The 19,341-nt window shown below is 44.9% G+C and overlaps 1 protein-coding gene across 3 annotated transcripts; it reads left to right on the top strand.

The window, feature by feature from the left end:
• Positions 1–5,803: 5,803 nt before the first annotated feature.
• On the top strand, positions 5,804–12,860 carry DHPS (deoxyhypusine synthase). Of its 3 annotated transcripts, none has more exons than XM_083501321.1 (10): positions 5,804–6,010; positions 7,532–7,762; positions 8,535–8,699; positions 9,043–9,164; positions 9,804–9,900; positions 10,296–10,382; positions 10,775–10,880; positions 11,083–11,186; positions 11,953–12,078; positions 12,229–12,860. In XM_083501321.1, the coding sequence occupies exons 2-10, from the start codon at positions 7,559–7,561 to the stop codon at positions 12,322–12,324; spliced, it is 1,107 nt and encodes a 368-aa protein (XP_083357447.1). In that variant the 5' UTR covers positions 5,804–6,010; positions 7,532–7,558; the 3' UTR covers positions 12,325–12,860. The 3 variants fall into 3 exon arrangements, with proteins under 3 accessions (XP_083357447.1, XP_083357449.1, XP_083357448.1); XM_083501323.1 differs by having other exon boundaries at positions 5,836–6,010; positions 8,535–8,658; XM_083501322.1 differs by having other exon boundaries at positions 6,006–6,309.
• Positions 12,861–19,341: the final 6,481 nt, after the last annotated feature.

Genomic DNA, 19,341 nt, shown 5'->3' with positions numbered 1-19,341 from the left:
CACTCTGTGTGTCTGTGTGTGTGTGAGGGCTCCTCCTCCTTCTCTTGCTTCCCGTTCACACTCCCTGCGACTTTAGAATTGACACTCTGTGTGCCTCTGTGTGTGAGAGAAGGCTCCTTTTCCTCTTGCTTCCCATTCACTCTCCCTGCGCCCCTGCGCTCTCCCAGCGCCCCTGCGACTTTAGAATTGACACTCTGTGTGTCTCTCTCTGTGTGTGAGGGATCGTTCTCCTTCTCTTGCTTCCCATTCACTCCCCCAGCGCCCCTGCGACTTCCAGCGCCCTGCGACTTTAGGGCCAGTTCTCTGTGTGTGTGTGTGTGTGTGTTTTGACCTCACTGCGCTTGTTGGGGGAGAGTGTTGGTCGCACTTTTTCTTGATTTGTCTCAGAGTGGTTACTATCGTGGTTTCCTTGCTGGGGAGGAGGGAGAGACGCAGAGCCTGCTTGTTCTAAAGGAGCAAAGCCGGAGAGGAGCCTCTCCTGCATTATTAGCAGCATCCTTCTCCACACACCCCATGCTGCTCCTTGTCCCTTGAGTGCTTTTCCTTCCCTCCCCACTTAAAACGTGGTTACAAAGCATGGATCCACATGGATCCTCAGGATTTTTGCACTGGGTCACCCCAAATTCACCATCAGATCACATAGCATGTCCATGGCTACAGCCTGCACAAAAAACACACACCCACCCACTGTTTCATGGGGCCGCAATGGCGCAAAAACGTGGTTACAAAGCATAGACCAACATGGATCCTCAGGATTTTTGCATTGGGCTACCCCAAACTCACCGTCAGATCACATGTCTGTGGCCACAGCATGAACCACAAAAATCATACATCCACTGTTTTGTTTAGAATATATTTTTCTTGTTTTCCTCCTCTAAAAACTACGTGCGTGTTATGGTCAGGTGCGTGTTATAGAGCGAAAAATACGGTACTTTCCTCCAATTCCACTTCTGCCTGTGTCCGGCCCAACACTTTGCAAACCCGAAAGGATGCCCTGGCTTTCTGTTCTCCAACCCCACCTAAATTATCCAATCCTTGTTCTTTCCATGTCCCCAGGCCTCTCCCTGGCACATCAAGACATCATGTTCTCTCATTCCCATGGGTGTGCACCTTGTTGCAAAAGACTGACCCTCTCCCAGACTGAACGTGTGGTGGCATGGAGTGGGGACCCAGCATATCCCCATTTCCCCCTTTCATCAACATGGAGACACAAGTTTGCAGAAAGAAAGCTCTTGGAGGAGAAATGCTTTCCTTTAGAAAGGCAAAAAAGCAAACTCAAATACAGTAAACCACAGCTGTCACAGCCATATTCACCTTATATCATTCCCAGCACCACATGTCAACAAGGGATTGTAGAAAAGGGTTCCCCCCTGCCCAAGATCTGAAAATACGGTTGTATTTGTAAAAGTTTTCGGTCACTTTCATTCATCTTTTTCTTTTTTTTCCCAACCTGTGGATATGACCCTTAGAGTTAAGGGCAACCCGTTTGCTTTCTCAGGAGAGAAGCAGAATATATTTTTGGACATGTTAGCAGGGAACCCCTTTCATGGGGTAGAACTGGTTAGATCTTTTATTACTGTGCAACATTGATTAGATGATAAAAAACCCATCCACCTAGGGGTGTAAAGCACAGCAAATTATATTTAATAAGTGCCACCTAAGTAGTAACAGATGACTCTCAAGGTAAACTTTAATTGTCAGTGATCTCTTATATTAACAGCCCCCAACCTACTACAAGTTTCTAATCTTCTTAGAGCTAGCCCAAATTGAACATTACCTCTTACTAAATGAAAAGGTATTAGCACACCCCTGTAAACTGAAAAAGAGCAAAAGTTATGAATGCCCCATTTTTGCTTTGTTTCAGTTTGCTTCTTTGTTGCTATAATTGTGTTTGTTGTGTTGATATAAACTAAAAGCAAAACACTATCTATATCTATATCCCCATATCCTGCTATTCATATCACATCCTATTTGTTTATTACAGGGGTGCAAATTCCATTATTTCTTGAATGCAGAGAAAAATACATTATTTGCCAGGTGGGAGAACTGTTTCTTCTAATGGGCCTGAAAGCAAGTGGGATGCACATATTGCCCGCGGGCTTTTCTCACGTAAGGAGAAAGTGCAGTGGCATTTTCAATACTGATTTATTGTTGCATTAATGTTTTGTAGCCTCCTTACATCACATACATGAACCAAATTATGAAGATAGGCAGCACACGCAGAAATGAATTGAGCATGCTGACGGATAAACGAAGCTGACAAGGTGACAGTAACCCTGGCTCTCCAATGTGACAATTCCCAACAGGTATATATCACACAATCATCACCCGAGTTCCTCTCTCAATCTACAGTTGCCTCCTAGCTTTAAGGAGGAAGGGTTGCTGGTGGCAGCTTTTTCCATTGCCTCATCTCTTTCCCCTAGATAAAGAATTGCTGTCGGGATGAGATAAAAGCTGCAAACCACTTCTGCACATACTTTTCAAAACAGGGAAGAAGGGCAACAGACAAATTTATTAAGAATAAACTTCCCTTTTACTAACAGTGCTTTTGTGTCTGGTGGTGCTCACAGATGCAGGGTAGCCATTTTGTGCTGGCACCCATCATTGAGATATGAGTACTCACCATGTAATTCCATGCCAAAATTGCACTGCTCAATATTATTATTATTAATAATAATATGTTGATAAGTTAAGACAATAGGTTTACTAGAGTGGAAAGACAAGGACAGAAAGGCAAAATTACGTACTAAAATTATAATAGGAAGACTTACATTCTGTTGTTGGAATTTTGTTCTAATAAGTTTGATTTATAGATAATATGTCTTGGATGTATGGATGCAATTATGGTTAAGAAAGCATTAAAAAAGCACTGCTTACTAAGCACTGCTTATGTCTAGGGGAAAGGTAAAGGTAAAGGTACCTCTGACAATTAAGTCCAGTTGCGAATGACTCTGGGGTTGTGGTGCTAATCTCAATTTACAGGCTGAGGGAGCCGGCGTTTGTCCGCTTCCGCAGACATTTTTTCCGGGTCATGTAGCCAGCATGACTAAGCTGCTTCTGGCGAAACCAGAGCAGTTCACGGAAATGCCGTTTACCTTCCCGCCGGAGCGGTACCTATTTATCTACTTGCACTTTGATGTGCTTTCGAACTGCTAGGTTGGCAGGAGCTGGGACCAAACAACGGGAGCTCACCCCGTCGCAGGGATTCGAACCGCTGACCTTTCGATCGGCAAGCCCAAGTGGCACAGTGGTTTAACCCACAGCGCCACCCGCGTCTAGGGGAAGCCCTGACACAAAAGTATAGAGTTTTGATCCTGGAGGAGAAATATGATAACATCCTGGACACTGAATGTGCAATCCACACTGCACTGGGGCTTAACACAGTCAAAGCCCTGTCAGTCATGCTGGCAAGGGGGGGGGGGGTCAGAGAAAGGCAAAATATGTGTGCCAACCTAGAGCTGGTACAAGAACCAGGTCCATACACAGGACCCAGCTCCTTTCGACTGAGGTGCTTCCAGACAACATATTTGAGCATTTGCTTGCAAGCAGATTAGACAATGTTGGCTATTTAATGAACATTCTTTCTGATGCTTTGAGGGTAAGTAAGATGACCTTGAGCCAAATGAAATGTTATCCCACACATTCCAGTACATTTTCTCACCACTTCCTTTATTGCACAAAGTCTGGTGTTTGGGGAAAGCAGGCTTGTTGAGCAAGACTTCTCAATTAAATAACCTGAACATCGCCAGTAAGTGAATACTACCTGAAGATATTGAGTCTCTAAGAACCCTAGATCACAAACTCATTCTGGCTGCACCAGAAAGTGCTGACTCTAACATGTTATGCACACAATAATTATGTGCTTATATTTTATTTTCCAAACACCAAAAAGGTAGGCACTAAACACAGATGAGGGTTTCGAACTTCAGCTGCTGAGTCCAACATCAAATAGAAACTGCAGCAAGATGTCCAAAAAGGGAGAGGTAAGTTCTCCAGGGTAAGATGCTAAATCAGAGCAACAAGTTATGAGGGCAAAACTAGTATTACACAAATGTTAACTAACTAATAATGATAATAATAGACACAGGAGGCCATTTTCATTAACACTGTGGCATTGTGGGGAAGAGAGCATGTTTAGTTTGGTCTTAAGAAGGCTGACGTAAGTGCCCACATTAGTTATCTTATTTTCTGTGAGTGGAGTATCCCCTGTAAGTTTATGAGTATCTCACCTCTCCCTATACATTGTAGTATAGATTGAATGTTTCCTCAGTCCTAGCTGGACAGACCATCTTTTTTTTCTCCTTTAAGGAAGTGGGGGTTTGGGGGGGGGGGAATCGGAAAGTGCAGGCGTAGAGATATCTTTGACTTCCGTGGGCATCTGAGAAGGTGCAGGCAGTGTGTGGGTTGCGGTGGGGGGGGGGGAGCAAGGGAAGGGCCTGTCTCCTTGGATAATTGGAGTTAAAGGGCAGGTGGAAAGGATTTTGTTCGTTAATTGCAGTGCTTTTTTTCTTAAAAAATTTTTTAGGGATACTCTCATTTTGACTCAAAAAACCACCATTTTGTAGTTCAACTTGGGAAAAATAAATACAGTAAATGGACAAAAGTACAAAGATTCACAAAACGTTTAGGTGTTCATACCCCTGTGTCCCCCCAGAAAAAAAGCACTGGTTAATTGTAATATAAAATGGTAGGGCAGCTTGGTCAGTAGAGAGCATGAGGCTCTTAGAACTATAGAGTTGGAAGGGACCCCGAGGGTCATCTAGTCCAACCCCCTGCAAAGCAGGAATCTTATGCCCAACATATTCCCCTTCCAAATTTATGCTGTTGTATACAGAATTGTCTTCTGAGAATTAACCCCGTGAGAAACACAGGCATTCTATAGCAAGGGAAATCTGCACATGAAAATGACTGATTTGGATGTAGACATGGTAGTCTGACCTCCCTGCAATGCAGAAATCCAAACCAATGCATCCATGACAAATGACCACACAATCTCCGTTTGAAAACCTCCAATGGAGAAGAACCTTAATCTCAGGGTCCTAAATTCAAGCTCAGTGTTGGGCAAAAAGATTCCTGCATTGCAGGGGTTTTGACTACGTCCACTCCAGCTCTACAATTCCATGATTTATGTGTTTGTGTTTTAGACAAATGCCAGCTCCCTCAGCCTGAAGGGAGATGAGCGCCGCACCCCAGTCGCCTTTGACTGGACTTAACCGTCCAGGGGTCCTTTACCTTACATTTTACACACACAAACACACACAATTTTAAGGTGTCACAATGCTCCTCCCCACTTCAGCTCACTTCAGTCTGAGATGGTATTTCTGTTAGAAGGGTGAGGAGTTGCACTTAAGTTGTTCTGTGGTGACTGTTTGCACAGGCTGTTTCTGGACCACCAGTTTCTGATGTTTTTAATACACACAGCATATGTTTTAAGGTCATCGTACATGCAACTCTAGTGTTCATTTGTCCAAAAGAATGGGCTAAAATCACCCACCCACTGAGCTTCATAGCTGAGTGAAAGGACGCTACGCCACAATCACCATAGGAAAATTTTGTTCCATAAAGGGAAATCTGTATGCAACAGCATAAACTTGGAAGGGGGAATATGTTGGGCGTAAGATTCCTGCTTTGCAGGGGGTTGGACCCTTCCCTTGCCTCCCCGCCCCCCTGGGACCCGCGCACTGCCTGCACCTTCTCAGATGCCCAGGTATCTCTATGCAGCCCATACCACTTCCGCCCTTACTTGAAGCTAGCCTCCGACGCAGCGCTGCGCCTGCGCTTTCGTTCCCCGAAACCCCGCCCACTTCCTTAAAGGAGCAAGAAGGAAAGAAACGCCGAGCCGCGCGAGCGCCTCCCCCTCCCGCCGCCGGCGTTTAACCCCTTCCGCTCCCCTGCGCCGCCATGAGGCGCTTCCCGCGGCGTCTCCGTGAGGCGGCGAGAAGAGCGCCTGCGTAGAACCAGCGAGGGGAGCGAGAGGAGGCCATTGGCTGGTCGGCCCCGGCTCTATGAGGTAAGGCCGCCGTTCCCTTCGCGCGCTGTCCCGCTCCCGGCCCCGCCGCCGCCGCGTGAGGGGCAGAAGGGGCCTCCTCGCAAGCCGGCGAGGAGAGCCTTCAATACTCCTCCTGACCGGGGAACATGGCGCTAAGCAAGCCTACCCTGTGGTGACAGGAGCCCTTTCAGTTCCCTGTCTTTCTCTCTTTCTCTAACCCACACATTTCCCCCCCCCTCCGTAATATTTGGAACCGACCCTGGGCATTATGCAGGAGGCGGAGGCGGCAGAATTCCGGGCTGTACCACTTCAGGTCGCAGGTGAGCCCCGCCTCGCGCTCCCGCCCCCAGGCGCATGCGCGCGTTGCCGCAGACGAGGCAGACGCTTCGGGAGCCCGGTTTGCCAAAGCGGTCTGGGCGGGGCAATAGCTGCGCTGTGGGCGGGGCGAGGGGCGGGGCCGGGAAAGTGCTTATTTGCATTTCTTTTTTCCTCCTGCTTTAAGTGCATCTGTTGAATGCATCCCAGGGATCATCTAGACCAGCCCCCTGCAATGCAATAAAGTAATAATAATTACTATTCATCATTTGATAATAATAATTCTTCATAATCTAATAATAATAAAAATAAATTAATTAATTCTTTGCCATTTAATATTAATTAATTAATTAATTAATTGTCATTTAATAATAATAATAATTCAGCATTAGTTGGCATCCCTCTGACAATAAAGCAGTGCACCTTTGGGGGTGAAGTCAAAATGTTGGAAGGTCATTTAACCCAACTCCCTGCAATGCAATAAGGATTAACAATGGCACCATATCATTGTCGGCATGAGCACTGTGGTTGGGGTTGCAGTGCTGGTCGTGGTCTTACATCATGTCCTGCCGCTGCTGGCCAAGAATTTGAACCGCTGTCTGCATTTTTGCTCAACTGGGAAGAATTGTTCGGGGAGGTTCTTCATCGCGGTGGTGTGGGGAACAAGCCTTTCCAGAGTACTTGAAGTTGACAGGTGGTGCAAATTGCTGTTTCCCCAGCGTCTGAAACTCCCATTGTTCTCCACACATTTTGCGACAGGGAATTTCATTAGCGCAAGTAGTTTCTGAGCTCTGGGCGCAGTTCTGCCCCTGAGATTTCAGATTAAGACTGCAGAGTGGAAGGAAAGGTGGATCTTTTTCTGCCTCCCCGCTTCCAGCTACTCTCTGAAGACAGGAGAAGAGACTCTTTTAAGAATATTAGGGGGGTGGGCGGGGAAAGGACTAGGCCATGTGGAAAATGAGCATAATATTTTAGCTGCAGTTCATGCATTTTCAGCTTTGTATCCTTGTTATTAAAAAAAACGTGCCTAGGCATTCCATAACCTAGGTTTAAGGTGCCATTTAGCTCCCAGCTTTCATATCTCAGTTTCTAGCACTTGAGTTTCCCTTTTTGGAAGGGTAGAAATCTGGGAGGTACTTTATCACTAAGATTCTGTAATACTCACATGGCGAGAAGTTTTGAAACATGCTTTTCAGGAGTCTTCTTAATTAATGATCTTTGTCCTAGGGTGCCAGCCTCCCCAGTGTTCACCTGATGGAGAATGTGGCAGGCGACCTACCTGCTGGGGCAGTGGCTGCTGTGCTGAAGCCCAGTGAGGGACTACCTGAGGGGAGCTTGACAGTGCATGGCTATGACTTTGACCGTGGATTAGACTATCATGCCTTGCTCCAGTCTTACCTCACCACGGGTTTCCAGGCTACCAGCTTTGGGCAGGCTGTGAACGAGATCAACCGCATGGTGAGTAGCCAGGATGAGTCCCGATGGTGAGAACTGTGGTAGATCAGGTGGGAAGGAGGGAAATTGGGCTGGATCTCATAACTGTGGAGTTAGCTTGCTGCTTTGCTCTCTTTGCTTTGCACGTAGAGACCTCTATAAATTCCTACATTTTCAGCTTTGTATCCTTGTTATTCCTGCTCTTGTGTACATCACAGCATTCTTCTCTGACACCAGTCGTATATCTTGCACAAAGAGAGACAACGCCCATCTTCACGTACAGTGCTAAGAGTTAGCCAACACTAAAGTTGGCTACTTTTTTTACCCTTTCCCAGGAATATTCCATAGTCCTATTAGCTCTAAGCATTGGGTTCGAACAGTATTTTGTAAGTCTGAGCTGGTATGATGTTCATAAACATCTACATTGATTGATAGGAAAGTCCTACTTTGATTGCATGGATTGAGAGCTCACAGTGACTTCAAAAACTGTAGTTTACATTTATCTCCTTTTCTGATTATCACGTTTTCTGATTTGAAGATAAAGTGGCAAAACCAATATTTTTCTCCAAATCTGCATATTTTGTGCATTGATGCTTCCCTCAGTTCTCTACAACCATTCACCAGTTTTTGTTTTTGTTTTGCTTCCTTCATATGTCACTAGCAAACTTCTTGCTGTCTGTACTTAGCTATTTAGGGCGATGATGTGCTAAACTTTGTGGTGCTGCCATTTAGTTCAATCCCTGCACTGTGCTGTTGTGCTGAAGCTTGATTCAGATAGTTGGGTTCTTCCTTGCAGATAGACGCGAAGCTGACGCCACTGGCCGAGGATGAAGGGAACCATGCCGACTTGAATCCCTGTTCCCGCCACCTAACAGGCTGTACAATCTTCTTGGGCTTCACTTCCAACCTCATCAGCTCAGGTGTCCGTGAGACCATCCGCTTTCTGGTGCAACACAACATGGTATTGTCCAAACCTGGGAGGTGTTTCCTCCTTCTGTATATCAAGGAAAAATCTTCCTTTTCAGTTATGTGGTTGTGAAAGGGTAGAGAAGAATCCCTGGTGTTCTACACCAATATCATTCTTGTCTCCCTCATATATTCTCATGATAAACATTGTATGCCGTCTTCTAATTGGCTGGAGAGAACTTTAAAGGAACTACCTCCGCTTATGGGAAAGAGATACTGGCTACTGATGCTTCATGACTTAAGGATGAATTAATCCCTTTACAGAACTCGGGTCTAAAGGATGCTCATAGCTGCAAGTCTTAGCAAGCACTATAGCCCACATTCTTTGGTTTGTGTAGGTGGATGTGCTGGTGACCACAGCAGGTGGTGTGGAAGAAGATCTCATCAAATGCTTGGCACCCACTTATGTTGGAGACTTCAGCTTGCGTGGAAAGGAACTACGACAGAGTGGGATTAACAGGTACCAGCAGTGGTAGTGGGGAGTGGACGGGTGCGGGTGGCGCTGTTGTCTAAACCACTGAGCCTCTTGGTCTTGCCGATCAGAAGGTTGGTGGTTTGAATCCCTGTGACGGGGTGAGCTCCCCTTGCTATGTGCCAGCTCCTGCCAACCAAGCAGTTTGAAAGCACACCAGTGCAAGTAGATAAATAGGTACCACTGTGGCGGGAAGGTAAACAGCGTTTCCGTGCGCTCTGGTTTCCATCACAGTGTTCCGTTGCTCCAGAAGCGGTTTAGTCATGCTGGCCACATGACCCAGAAAGCTGTCTGTGGACAAACACCGGCTCCCTCGGGCTGAAAGCGAGATGAGTGCCGCAACCCCATAGTTGCTTTTGACTGGACTTAACCATCCAGGAGTCCTTTACCTTTACTTGTAGTGGGGAGGGTTGATGTTCTGATTGGGAAACAAGATGGGTGATTTTTTTGTGGCCAGAGAAATTGATCCGTCCTGGGTTTCCTCTGGTTTGTATGATCCAACCAGTCTCATACTCTGCTGCAGGGAGGGGATTGACTGTATGATAACTTCTGCGGGAGGGAGGAGCAAGGTAGGGGCAAAGTCCCTAGCCAGGCTTTACTTCCCAGCTGTGTCCTCCTCTCCTCCAGGATTGGGAATCTGCTGGTGCCCAATGACAATTACTGCAAGTTTGAGGACTGGCTGATGCCAATCCTGGACCAGATGGTGACAGAGCAGGACACAGAGGTGAGAGCTGAAATGTTAGGAATGGTGTGCCTATGTGCTATTATTCTTTCTCCACCCCCCATGTATACCCCCAAAGTGGTAATTGCAAAAGACTTGATAGCTGTCTGCCGTGAGTTCTGGCCTCATCTTTGGAAATGGAAAAATTCCCAGCATGGAAGAGGATGAAACAGCAATGGAGACATGTCTTACTCTATCTAGTGTGTGATCTCAAGGCCACTTTTTCCCCCTGCCAGTATTGTTGCGTTTCTTATTTGCTCCCACATAGTGGATTTTTCTTTTTCTTTGAAATCGCATGTATTAAGATTGTGCAGGTTCACCCCGGATCTTAGCTTCCCCACCAATCTGGGGAGAAGTTGGTATAGTCTGAAATTGTGGTCTGTCTCCCTGCTTTTCAGGGGGTGAAGTGGACTCCATCAAAGTTCATTGCTCGGCTTGGCAAGGAAATCAACAATCCCGAATCTGTCTATTACTGGGCACAAAAGGTAGGCTGAGGAAGTCTTCTGTGTTTTAAGTTCCATATCTCACCTTTCGTTAAGATTAGCTTCCAGTAATCTAGCTGAAATGCTGCTTGTTTGTCACTTCCTGATGGGATGCCTGCCTTCCACTCTTCAATCATCTGAGGGTCTGTCCTATGTATGTGATAAGGCATAGCCTATTATTTTTCTGGCTTCGTAATCCCATTCATTTCCCAGCTGGTAGCCTTGACCCCTACCATCCAACCATTAAGGCATAGTTCTGTGTTGTGCATTTACTACTTTTCTGCATTTCAAGTCTGTCTCCCACTCCCACGCTCTGCCCTCCCTTCCAAGATACGTTAACCTCTGCCATATGAAATACCCACTTCCGCTTATAATGCTAATTGTGTTCCTGGCAGAACAGCATCCCTGTACTGAGTCCAGCGTTGACTGATGGTTCCCTGGGGGACATGATTTTCTTCCACTCCTATAAGAAACCAGGCCTTGTGCTGGACATTGTGGAAGGTGAGCTGAGATTTGTGCGACATAAGTAAGTCTCTCCATGGTTTCTGTTATGTACCTACCACGGGTTTCTACTTTCAGAGGAAGGGAGACAGCTAGTGGAATCTGTACACTGTGTACCAGACATTCTGGGTCTACCAACCCCCAAAGTATGACACTGTTTACTGTGCTGCTTGTCTAATACTTAAACGTATCTCTCTCTCAGATCTGAGGCTCATCAATACGCAGGCCATATTTGCCCGGAAAACAGGAATGATCATCTTGGGAGGAGGACTTGTCAAGCACCACATTGCTAACGCCAACCTCATGGTGAGGCAGATTGTGCAGTAGGAATAAATTCACAGTGCAGAAAGGCAGGGTTTGTTTGGGGTGGAAGATGTTGCAAAAGCATGGGATGCGTTCGTAGAACAAAGACGCATGGGTTGAAATGGCATGACACTGCTTGCTTGCTGGCTTTGGGCATGGAGAGCTAATTCTAGATGCTGTTGAACTTCCATTAGCCTCAGCTGACATGGCCACAAGTCAGCAATGAATTCATATGCTGCGTAAGTCCTGCCAAGCTATATAGGCTCATTGAACCTATTGAGCCTTCAGTGGTTCACCCCAAGCACCCCATGCAGCTTTCAATAGCCACCCATGCTGAGCCCTGGAAGTTCCTGATATTTGGGGGAAGGGAGCCCATATTTCAGTGAATGAGTACACATTTTGCACACAGAAAATCTCAGGTTCGGTTCCTGCCATCCCTTTAAAAGGATCTTGCCCACGAGGAAAGAACTCTGTATGAAATCTCATAGTGCTTTTGTGCTAATTGGACCACTCATCTTAAATTGATATGCTTTGTATCCCGGATTCCCCGTCCTCTCCCCCCTTCAATTGCAATTAAAAGATCAATAAACGGACCACTTGTCTTAAATTGATAAAAGGTAGTTTTGTATATGCATCTGCACCTATCTCCAAGTCCATATGTGGAACAGTTGTATTTGGTATCAGATTTGCTGTGCAAGCAGACCTTTGGTTACCACTGAGCCAATTCTGCTCCATATGCCTGATGTCATCGATTATTGTACCTCCTCAGAGAAACGGTGCTGACTTTTCTGTATACGTCAACACGGCACAGGAGTTTGATGGCTCAGACTCAGGAGCTCGGCCTGACGAAGCAGTTTCCTGGGGGAAGATCCGCATGGATGCCAAGCCTGTCAAGGTACATGCGGGGGAAAGGAGGGGACTGACAGATCATGGTATTGGCAGGGGTGGGACATGGAACTTGCCATTGGCAAGACCGGTGAGTTTTAGAGTAAAGAAATGAAAAGCTCTTGAGGAGAGGCACTCTTCTGTATTCTTCTCTTGACAGGTTTACGCTGATGCTTCCCTGGTTTTCCCACTTCTGGTTGCGGAAACCTTTGCACAGAAACCAAATGCCTTTGCTCCAGAGAAGCAAAACGACTAAGCTGTGGACTGCTGCGTGCCCATCTGCTTCTCCCACATACCACTGCAGCTGCTGGCACCTGCACTGAGACTGTTTTGCAACATCTGTTTGGATGAATGGAAGGCACTGGAGCCATTAGCATGACATCCTTCTCCTCCATGCTGAATAGAAGCTGAGCCCCAGTCTCAGAAAGTGGCCGTCTGTTACTTGTGTGTAATCGCAACCCATCCTCCTCATGAGCCTGCCGAGAGGATAGTGTTTCTCTCTTTTTGCTCTTGCAAACCCTATACACTCTGAGACACTTGGTGATATACCTGCCTCTCCAGCATGCTGCTTTCGTGATAGTAGGATGGTCCTTGGAGTCTGAAGTTGACATTTCCCCCCCCTCCCTTTAACAACTGGCCCAGCAGTATCTCTCTGTTCATGGTCTCCCTGTCCACTTTATTTTAATTCTTGGATTTTCTTCTCTGTCTCTTTTATTTACTGATATGACGTGTGTCCATCTGGAATCTGCTTGAGATCCCCCAGCCTCCGAATAAACCACTGTAGTCTTTAAATGTATGTGAGTGCTTTTGTTTTTGCTAGAGTTGGCATACTGTGCCCAAAACCCAACTATTAAAGGCCTGCTCTTCTGTGGGCCTTATAACGACAAGGGAAGGCTAAAGAAAATCAGAGCAGTTCATTTTTGCTTGGCTGAAATGGGTAGAATTTTTATTTATTGAAAGTTGAGCTCCAGCTTGGATATACCATTGAAAGAAATGAATTGCATGCCAGTTGACTTGAGCCTCAAAAGACATTCACACCTGTACATTAATTCAAGTTGACAGTGGAGAAGGGGCTGTAGCTCAGGTGTGGTGTACTTGCTTTGTAACCACAAGATCCTACGTTCTGTTCTTAGCATTTCATTTAAAAGGTTCTGAGATAGCAGTGTTGCCCAAGAACATCACTGTCAATCCAATTACATGGTAGTGAGGGAAATGGACCAGTGGTTTGTGTGGTATGCAGTTTGTATAGTTAGAACTGCATTCATAAATTGGATGCACATCCAAATGCATATCAGACTGCAGATTCAGTCTTGTCCGCATTGCATTGTTTCAATGGAAGGTGTACCCCAATATACTTCCATATAGGGGATGGATGAAGATGCATATATGAATTAAAACCCTAGCACATATTCCATTTAAAACACAGCTGTCCCTCAGATGTGCATTTAAATGCACAAAACATACCTGGCATTTCTTGCTATATACATAAAATGGTATGCCTGTCATGCAGCCGCCATTTACATTGCTGCATCACAGTCCTGGATTTGCATGAAGTAAGAGCAGCGTAGGGGAGCCAAAGAGAAGACAGGCTGCCCAATACCAGTTGCCAAGGCCTGGTGATGGTGAGGAGCAAAGTGGTTTAGAACAGAAATGGAGAGTGCTGAAAGGAAAATAGCGGTTTTAAGCAATGGCCAAGGTTTGAGTAAAGTACCTTAATACAGCTGGAATATTTGAGGTCTCTGCATCCTTTATCTCATAACATGAGGCAGGAATAGAAGAAGGAGAAGTTTTGAGTACAGCAAAAAGGGAGAGACACTGAAAGTGGGGAAGTGGCTGATTTAAACAGTCTGGTTGTGGAGAGAAACGGAGAGATTTAAAAAATGGCAGAGCTTTGAGTAGAGAGCAGGAGATGTGGCCCTTTAAAGAAGGTTTGTGTACAACAAGATGGAAGTTTGGAAAGGCCCTGTTGTGTTAACTTTTTGGTATTCTCTTCTGAGTTGTACCCATCTCTGCTATTACTCCTACGTTTAAAAAAGAACTGTCCCGAGTTCCCACATCCCTATTTTATTCAAACCACTGCTATTTAAAACCACCATTTCCACCCTGACTTTGTGCAAGGCCAGGATTGAGATGATGAACTATAAATGCTCTAAAGAGAGCTGCACTGTGAAGGTGAAAACCAGGGCAAAACAGAACTGCAGAATAGAAGAACGTAGCTTTATAAATGAGATTGAAAAGGTCAAAAGCAAGCTTAGTAATTGCATAGGGTGAAAAGTAAAAAGTCTAGGGTGCTAATGGTGTGGATGGCAGAGGTTTGGTGAGCAAGCGAGCAAGGGCACAGCCCCTTGTGTTGCATACTTTTTTCATTCATAGCTTTCTGGCTGGTGGTGGGGTTCCAATTTGGGTCAGGACCAGTGCTTTTTTCTGGGAGGACACGGGGGTGCGCATACACCTAAACATCTTGTGAATCTTTGTACTTTTGTCCATTTACTGTATTTATTTTTCCCTATTTGAACTATGAAATTGTGATTTTCTTGAGTCAAAGTGAGAGTACCCCGAAACATTTTTTTTTTGAAAACAAGCACAGGTCAGGACCCCCTGGTTTGGGTAGTTAGAAGACCTTTTTTCCAATGCAAACTGCAGCCATAAGGGGCTCAGCCTAGATCCAAGCCACAATTGGAAGCCCTATGCCAGTATCCCAATCCAGAATTTGTGGGAATGAAGGATCTTCTACTCAGGCTTTTTTAATAGGTTTTTCTTCTTCTTTAAGGATGGGTTAATTTCCTTGGGTTAGATTCAGACCATGCATGTTCCTTCCTTATGGGATGCTGCGGAGGGAAGGACAGAATAGTGGGTGGGAACGTGAGGCTGGAGGAGAAGAATCAAAGATATAAAAGGGTAGAGAGAGCCATTGCATTTGCTGGATGGGGCATAGAATACTACCTGCACTTCACCCTCATTGTTGGGCTTTCAGTGTCTGTAACACTTTCTGGGTCGTTTACAAATTTTTCCTTTGAAGTGTTTATTTCACTCATTTCCCAAAAATATTCTTAGGTTTCACACTTAAGAGCTGTGAAACTGCAGCAATAAGCCCCACATAGACAGAAATTCCAACATGTTGTTCTGTTAGAATGGGAGGCACTCCCAAAACCTCAGGAAGCTGAATTCCTTCCTTTGTTAATATAGAATGCAAATTCCACGAAATGGAAATAAGTACAAATGTTGTTGTTTAGTTGTTTAGTTGTGTCCGACTCTTCGTGACCCCATGGACCAGAGCACGCCAGGCACTCCTGTCTTTCACTGCCTCCCGCAGTTTGGTCAACTCATGCTAGCAGCTTCGAGAACACTATCCAACCATCTCGTCTTCTGCCGTCCCCTTCTCCTTGTGCCCTCCATCTTTCCCAACATCAGGATCTTTTCCAGAGAAGCTATGAGCTATGCCGTGCAGGGCACCCAAGATGGACAGATCATAGTGGAGAGTTTTGACGTGATCCACCTGGAGCAGGAACCGGCAAGCCACTCCAGTATCCCTGCCAAGAAAACTCCATGGACAAAGACAACAGGCATATACAAATGTACCTGCTGCCAAGTCCATAATTGCTCCAATGGAAAAGAAGGTAGCGATGAAATCATAGTGTTTTCCAGGCTTAAAGATGTTATATGATGCAAAGGCCATACAAAAAACAGTCACTGCATTGGCAGTTGAGGCCAATGGCATCAAGTCCTGGGCAAGGATTATTTCAGAGGGTAGGGACTCCTCATCGTTTAATGGTATGCATATAATGTTGATTTTCTTCATTATAATTCTACGCATGGAACAGGCGCCCCAGATCCCAATCCCTACAATGCCAGGTTTGTTGCTGCCCAGGATGTTCTCAACCTGCCACACTCTCCATTCAATATTGGCTGTGGAACAGATGCTCATAATTTCAGCGGATAAGAGCCAAGACAAAGGCAGCAACTGAAAACAGGATACCCTGCACAACAGCTGTAATGGAAAGGAGCCATAATGTGCCTGGGGTGGAACTTTAGCTTTGGTACTGGGAAAGCTGGCGATAGAAGGCATGCTGGAGAAAAACACAGACGAAAGATAGCCGTTACATACTTATTTTTTTATATATATAATTTTTTTATTGGTTTTACAACAACTTTTTTTGGACAATACAAACAAATAAAAGGACAAACAAACATGTATAATTTCATAACCTTTTTTCCATAACCTTCGTTTCTCGGACTCCCCCATACCTCCCCTTTCTGCATCCCAATTTACCAAATTATTTCAGCAACTTCTAAACAATTTTATCAAATATGTGTCTTCTTAATCTTTTCTTTAACTTAAACTTATGTCACTGTATCCCTTTTTCTCTCAACACCTCAGCATTTTAACATTCATCAATTTTATAATAGTTCTTAAGGTAAATTTTAAATTTCTTCCAATCTTCTTCCGACGTCTCTTTCCTCTGATCACGGATTCTGCCAGTCATCTCAGCCAGTGTCATATAGTCCATCACTTTCATCTGCTATTCTTCCACGGTGGGTAGATCTTGTGTCTTTCAATACTTTGCAATGAGTATTCTTGCTGCTGTCGTAGCGTACATAAAAAAGGTTCTGTCTTTCTTTGGCACCAATTGGCCGACAATGCCCAAGAGAAAGGCCTCTGGCTTCTTAGGGAAAGTACATTTAAGTACCTTTTTCATTCCATTATATATCATTTCCCAGAAAGCCTTAATCTTCGGGCACGTCCACCAAAGGTGATAGAAATTTCTTTACAATTTCTTTACATTTCCAACACTTATTGTCAGGCAAATGGTATATTTTTGCTAGCTTGACTGGGGTCATGTACCACCTGTAGATCATTTTCATAACATTTTCCTTTAAGGCATTACATGCCGTGAATTTTATCCCGGTGTTCCACAACCATTCCCAGTCAGCAAACATAATATTGTGACCAATGTCCTGTGCCCACTTAATCATAGCTGATTTAACTGTTTCATCTTGTGTGTTCCATTTCAGCAGCAAATTATACATTCTTGATAAGTTCTTAGTATTGGGTTCTAACAGTTCAGTTTCTAATTTTGATTTCTCCACCTGGAAGCCAATTTTCCTATCTTGTTTGTACATCTCCATTATTTGATAATAATGGAGCCAATCTCGTACTTTGGGTTTCAATTTCTCATGACTCTGTAACTTCAATTTATCTCCGTCTTGTTCCAAAATTTCCCAATACTTTGGCCATTCAGCCTCCATATTGAGCTTTTTCAGTGCCTTAGCCTCCAAGGGTGACAACCATCTAGGGGTTTTATTTTCCAACAAATCTTTATATCTTGTCCAAACATTAAACAATGCTTTTCTGACAAGATGGTTTTTAAAGGCCCTATGCACCTTGATTTTATCATACCATAAATATGCATGCCAACCAAATGTATTATTAAAACGTTCCAAGTCCAAAATGTCTGTATTCTCGAGGAGCATCCACTCTTTCAGCCAGCAAAACGCTGCTGCTTCATAGTACAATTTTAAGTCCGGCAGGGCAAATCCCCCTCTTTCTTTTGCATCTGTAAGTACTTTAAATTTTATTCTGGGCTTTTTGCCCTGCCAGACAAATTTCGAAATGTCTTTCTGCCACCTCTTGAAACAGTCCATCTTGTCCAAAATCTGCAAAGTTGGAAACAAAAATAACATTCTAGGCAATACATTCATCTTAATAACTGCAATTCGGCCTAACATTGACAATTTCAAATTTGACCATATAGCCGTTACATACTTAGGCACAGTATCATATGGACATCTCCTAAAGTTTGAGCAAATAGCGATGTGCATCTAAAACAATGCCATCGTTCTAGGGCGAATTCTGCATTTTGCCCCTTGAGACGTAGGAATGGAAAAGTCTGCTCAACCTGCAATCCTAGGTGCCAGGAATCAGACTTCCCCAGGGGTGAAGAAACTGCACAACCGCCCAACTCCTTTTGTTACATGGACCCCCTTCATGCAGATAAGGGAGCTCTTGTCCACTCCTCCTCTGCATTCCTATGCTCCCCTCCCTTCCCTCTCCATTGTTAAAATGTCAGACATGCTCCAACCAAAGTTACACATTCTACCCTTGAAAGAAAGTTTGGTGCAACAGACCAAACAGCTACTGTTCCTGTTCAGGAAAGAATCCTTTCTGACTTTAGTCCTCATTCTCTCTCTCTCTCTCTCTCTCTCTCTCTCTCTCACACACACACACACACACACACACACGTCAAAAGCCTACCAACTGGCTCTCAGACAGGACAAAAGGAACTAAAAGTCAGTTTCTTCTTATCTGAGAAAACACTGCTATGTTGGTGGGGAACTGAGGAGTGCTGCATATATGCACCTACAGGAAATCGGTTTTTTTATCCAGCCTCTGGTACACAAGAGCCTTTTTTCAGGGCTTTTTCTATGGTGTGTCTGACCTCAGAGAAGATTGAAGCTGGTCTGAGCACTGTAGCAACTGCTCCTTGGAGTTCTGAGGCAGTTAGAATGCCGCTTTCTTTGAACGCTCAGAACAACACAAATCATAACTCCAGGGTACTGGTCATTTGGAACATTTGGCAACTGCTTGGAGGAAGTATGTTTTTGAATACCAGTATGATTCTGGCACTTTTAAAAGACACTTTTGTTGTTGTTGTTGTCGTTCAGTCGTGTCCGACTCTTCGTGACCCCATGGACCAGAGCACGCCAGGCACTTCTGTCCTCCACTGCCTCCCGCAGTTTGATCAAACTCATGCTGGTAGCTTCAAGAACACCATCCAACCATCACATCCTCTGTCGTCCCCTTCTCCTTGTGCCCTCCATCTTTCCCAACATCAGGGTCTTTTCCAGGGAGTCTTCTCTTCTCATGAGGTGGACAAAGTATTGGAGCCTCAGCTTCACGATCTGTCCTTCCAGTGAGCACTCAGGGCTGATTTCCTTAAGAATGGATAGGTTTGATCTTCTTGCAGTCCATGGGACTCTCAAGAGTCTCCTCCAGCACCAGAATTCAAAATCATCAATTCTTCGGCGATCAGCCTTCTTTATGGTCCAGCTCTCACTTCCATACATCACTACTGGGAAAACCATAGCTATTACTATGCGGACCTTTGTTGGCAAGGTGGTGATGTCTCTACTTTTTTTGTTAGATGTAAGCTTATGCAAAGATTGGGTACAAAATGTGGAAATAAACACCCCAAGCTGCCAGTTCCAAAGGAATGAGCGAGCAAGATTTGAAATAAACGAATAGATTCAGCAACTTGATTCAGTAGTACTGGTG

The sequence above is a fragment of the Podarcis liolepis genome (assembly GCF_965112155.1).
Source record: "Podarcis liolepis genome assembly, chromosome: 4".
Classification (NCBI taxonomy): Eukaryota; Metazoa; Chordata; class Lepidosauria; order Squamata; family Lacertidae; genus Podarcis; species Podarcis liolepis.
This window is presented reverse-complemented; position numbering and strand designations above follow the sequence as displayed.

What these genes read in the sequence shown, in the direction of transcription:
- DHPS (XM_083501321.1), top strand. Translation starts at nt 7,559, where the DNA reads ATGGAGAATGTGGCAGGCGACCTACCTGCTGGGGCAGTGGCTGCTGTG. An exon ending in TTCTGGTGCAACACAACATG is followed by an intron (nt 8,700 to 9,042) that starts GTATTGTCCAAA and finishes TGGTTTGTGTAG; the next exon opens with GTGGATGTGCTGGTGACCAC. An exon ending in TGTGCTGGACATTGTGGAAG is followed by an intron (nt 10,881 to 11,082) that starts GTGAGCTGAGAT and finishes TCTCTCTCTCAG; the next exon opens with ATCTGAGGCTCATCAATACG.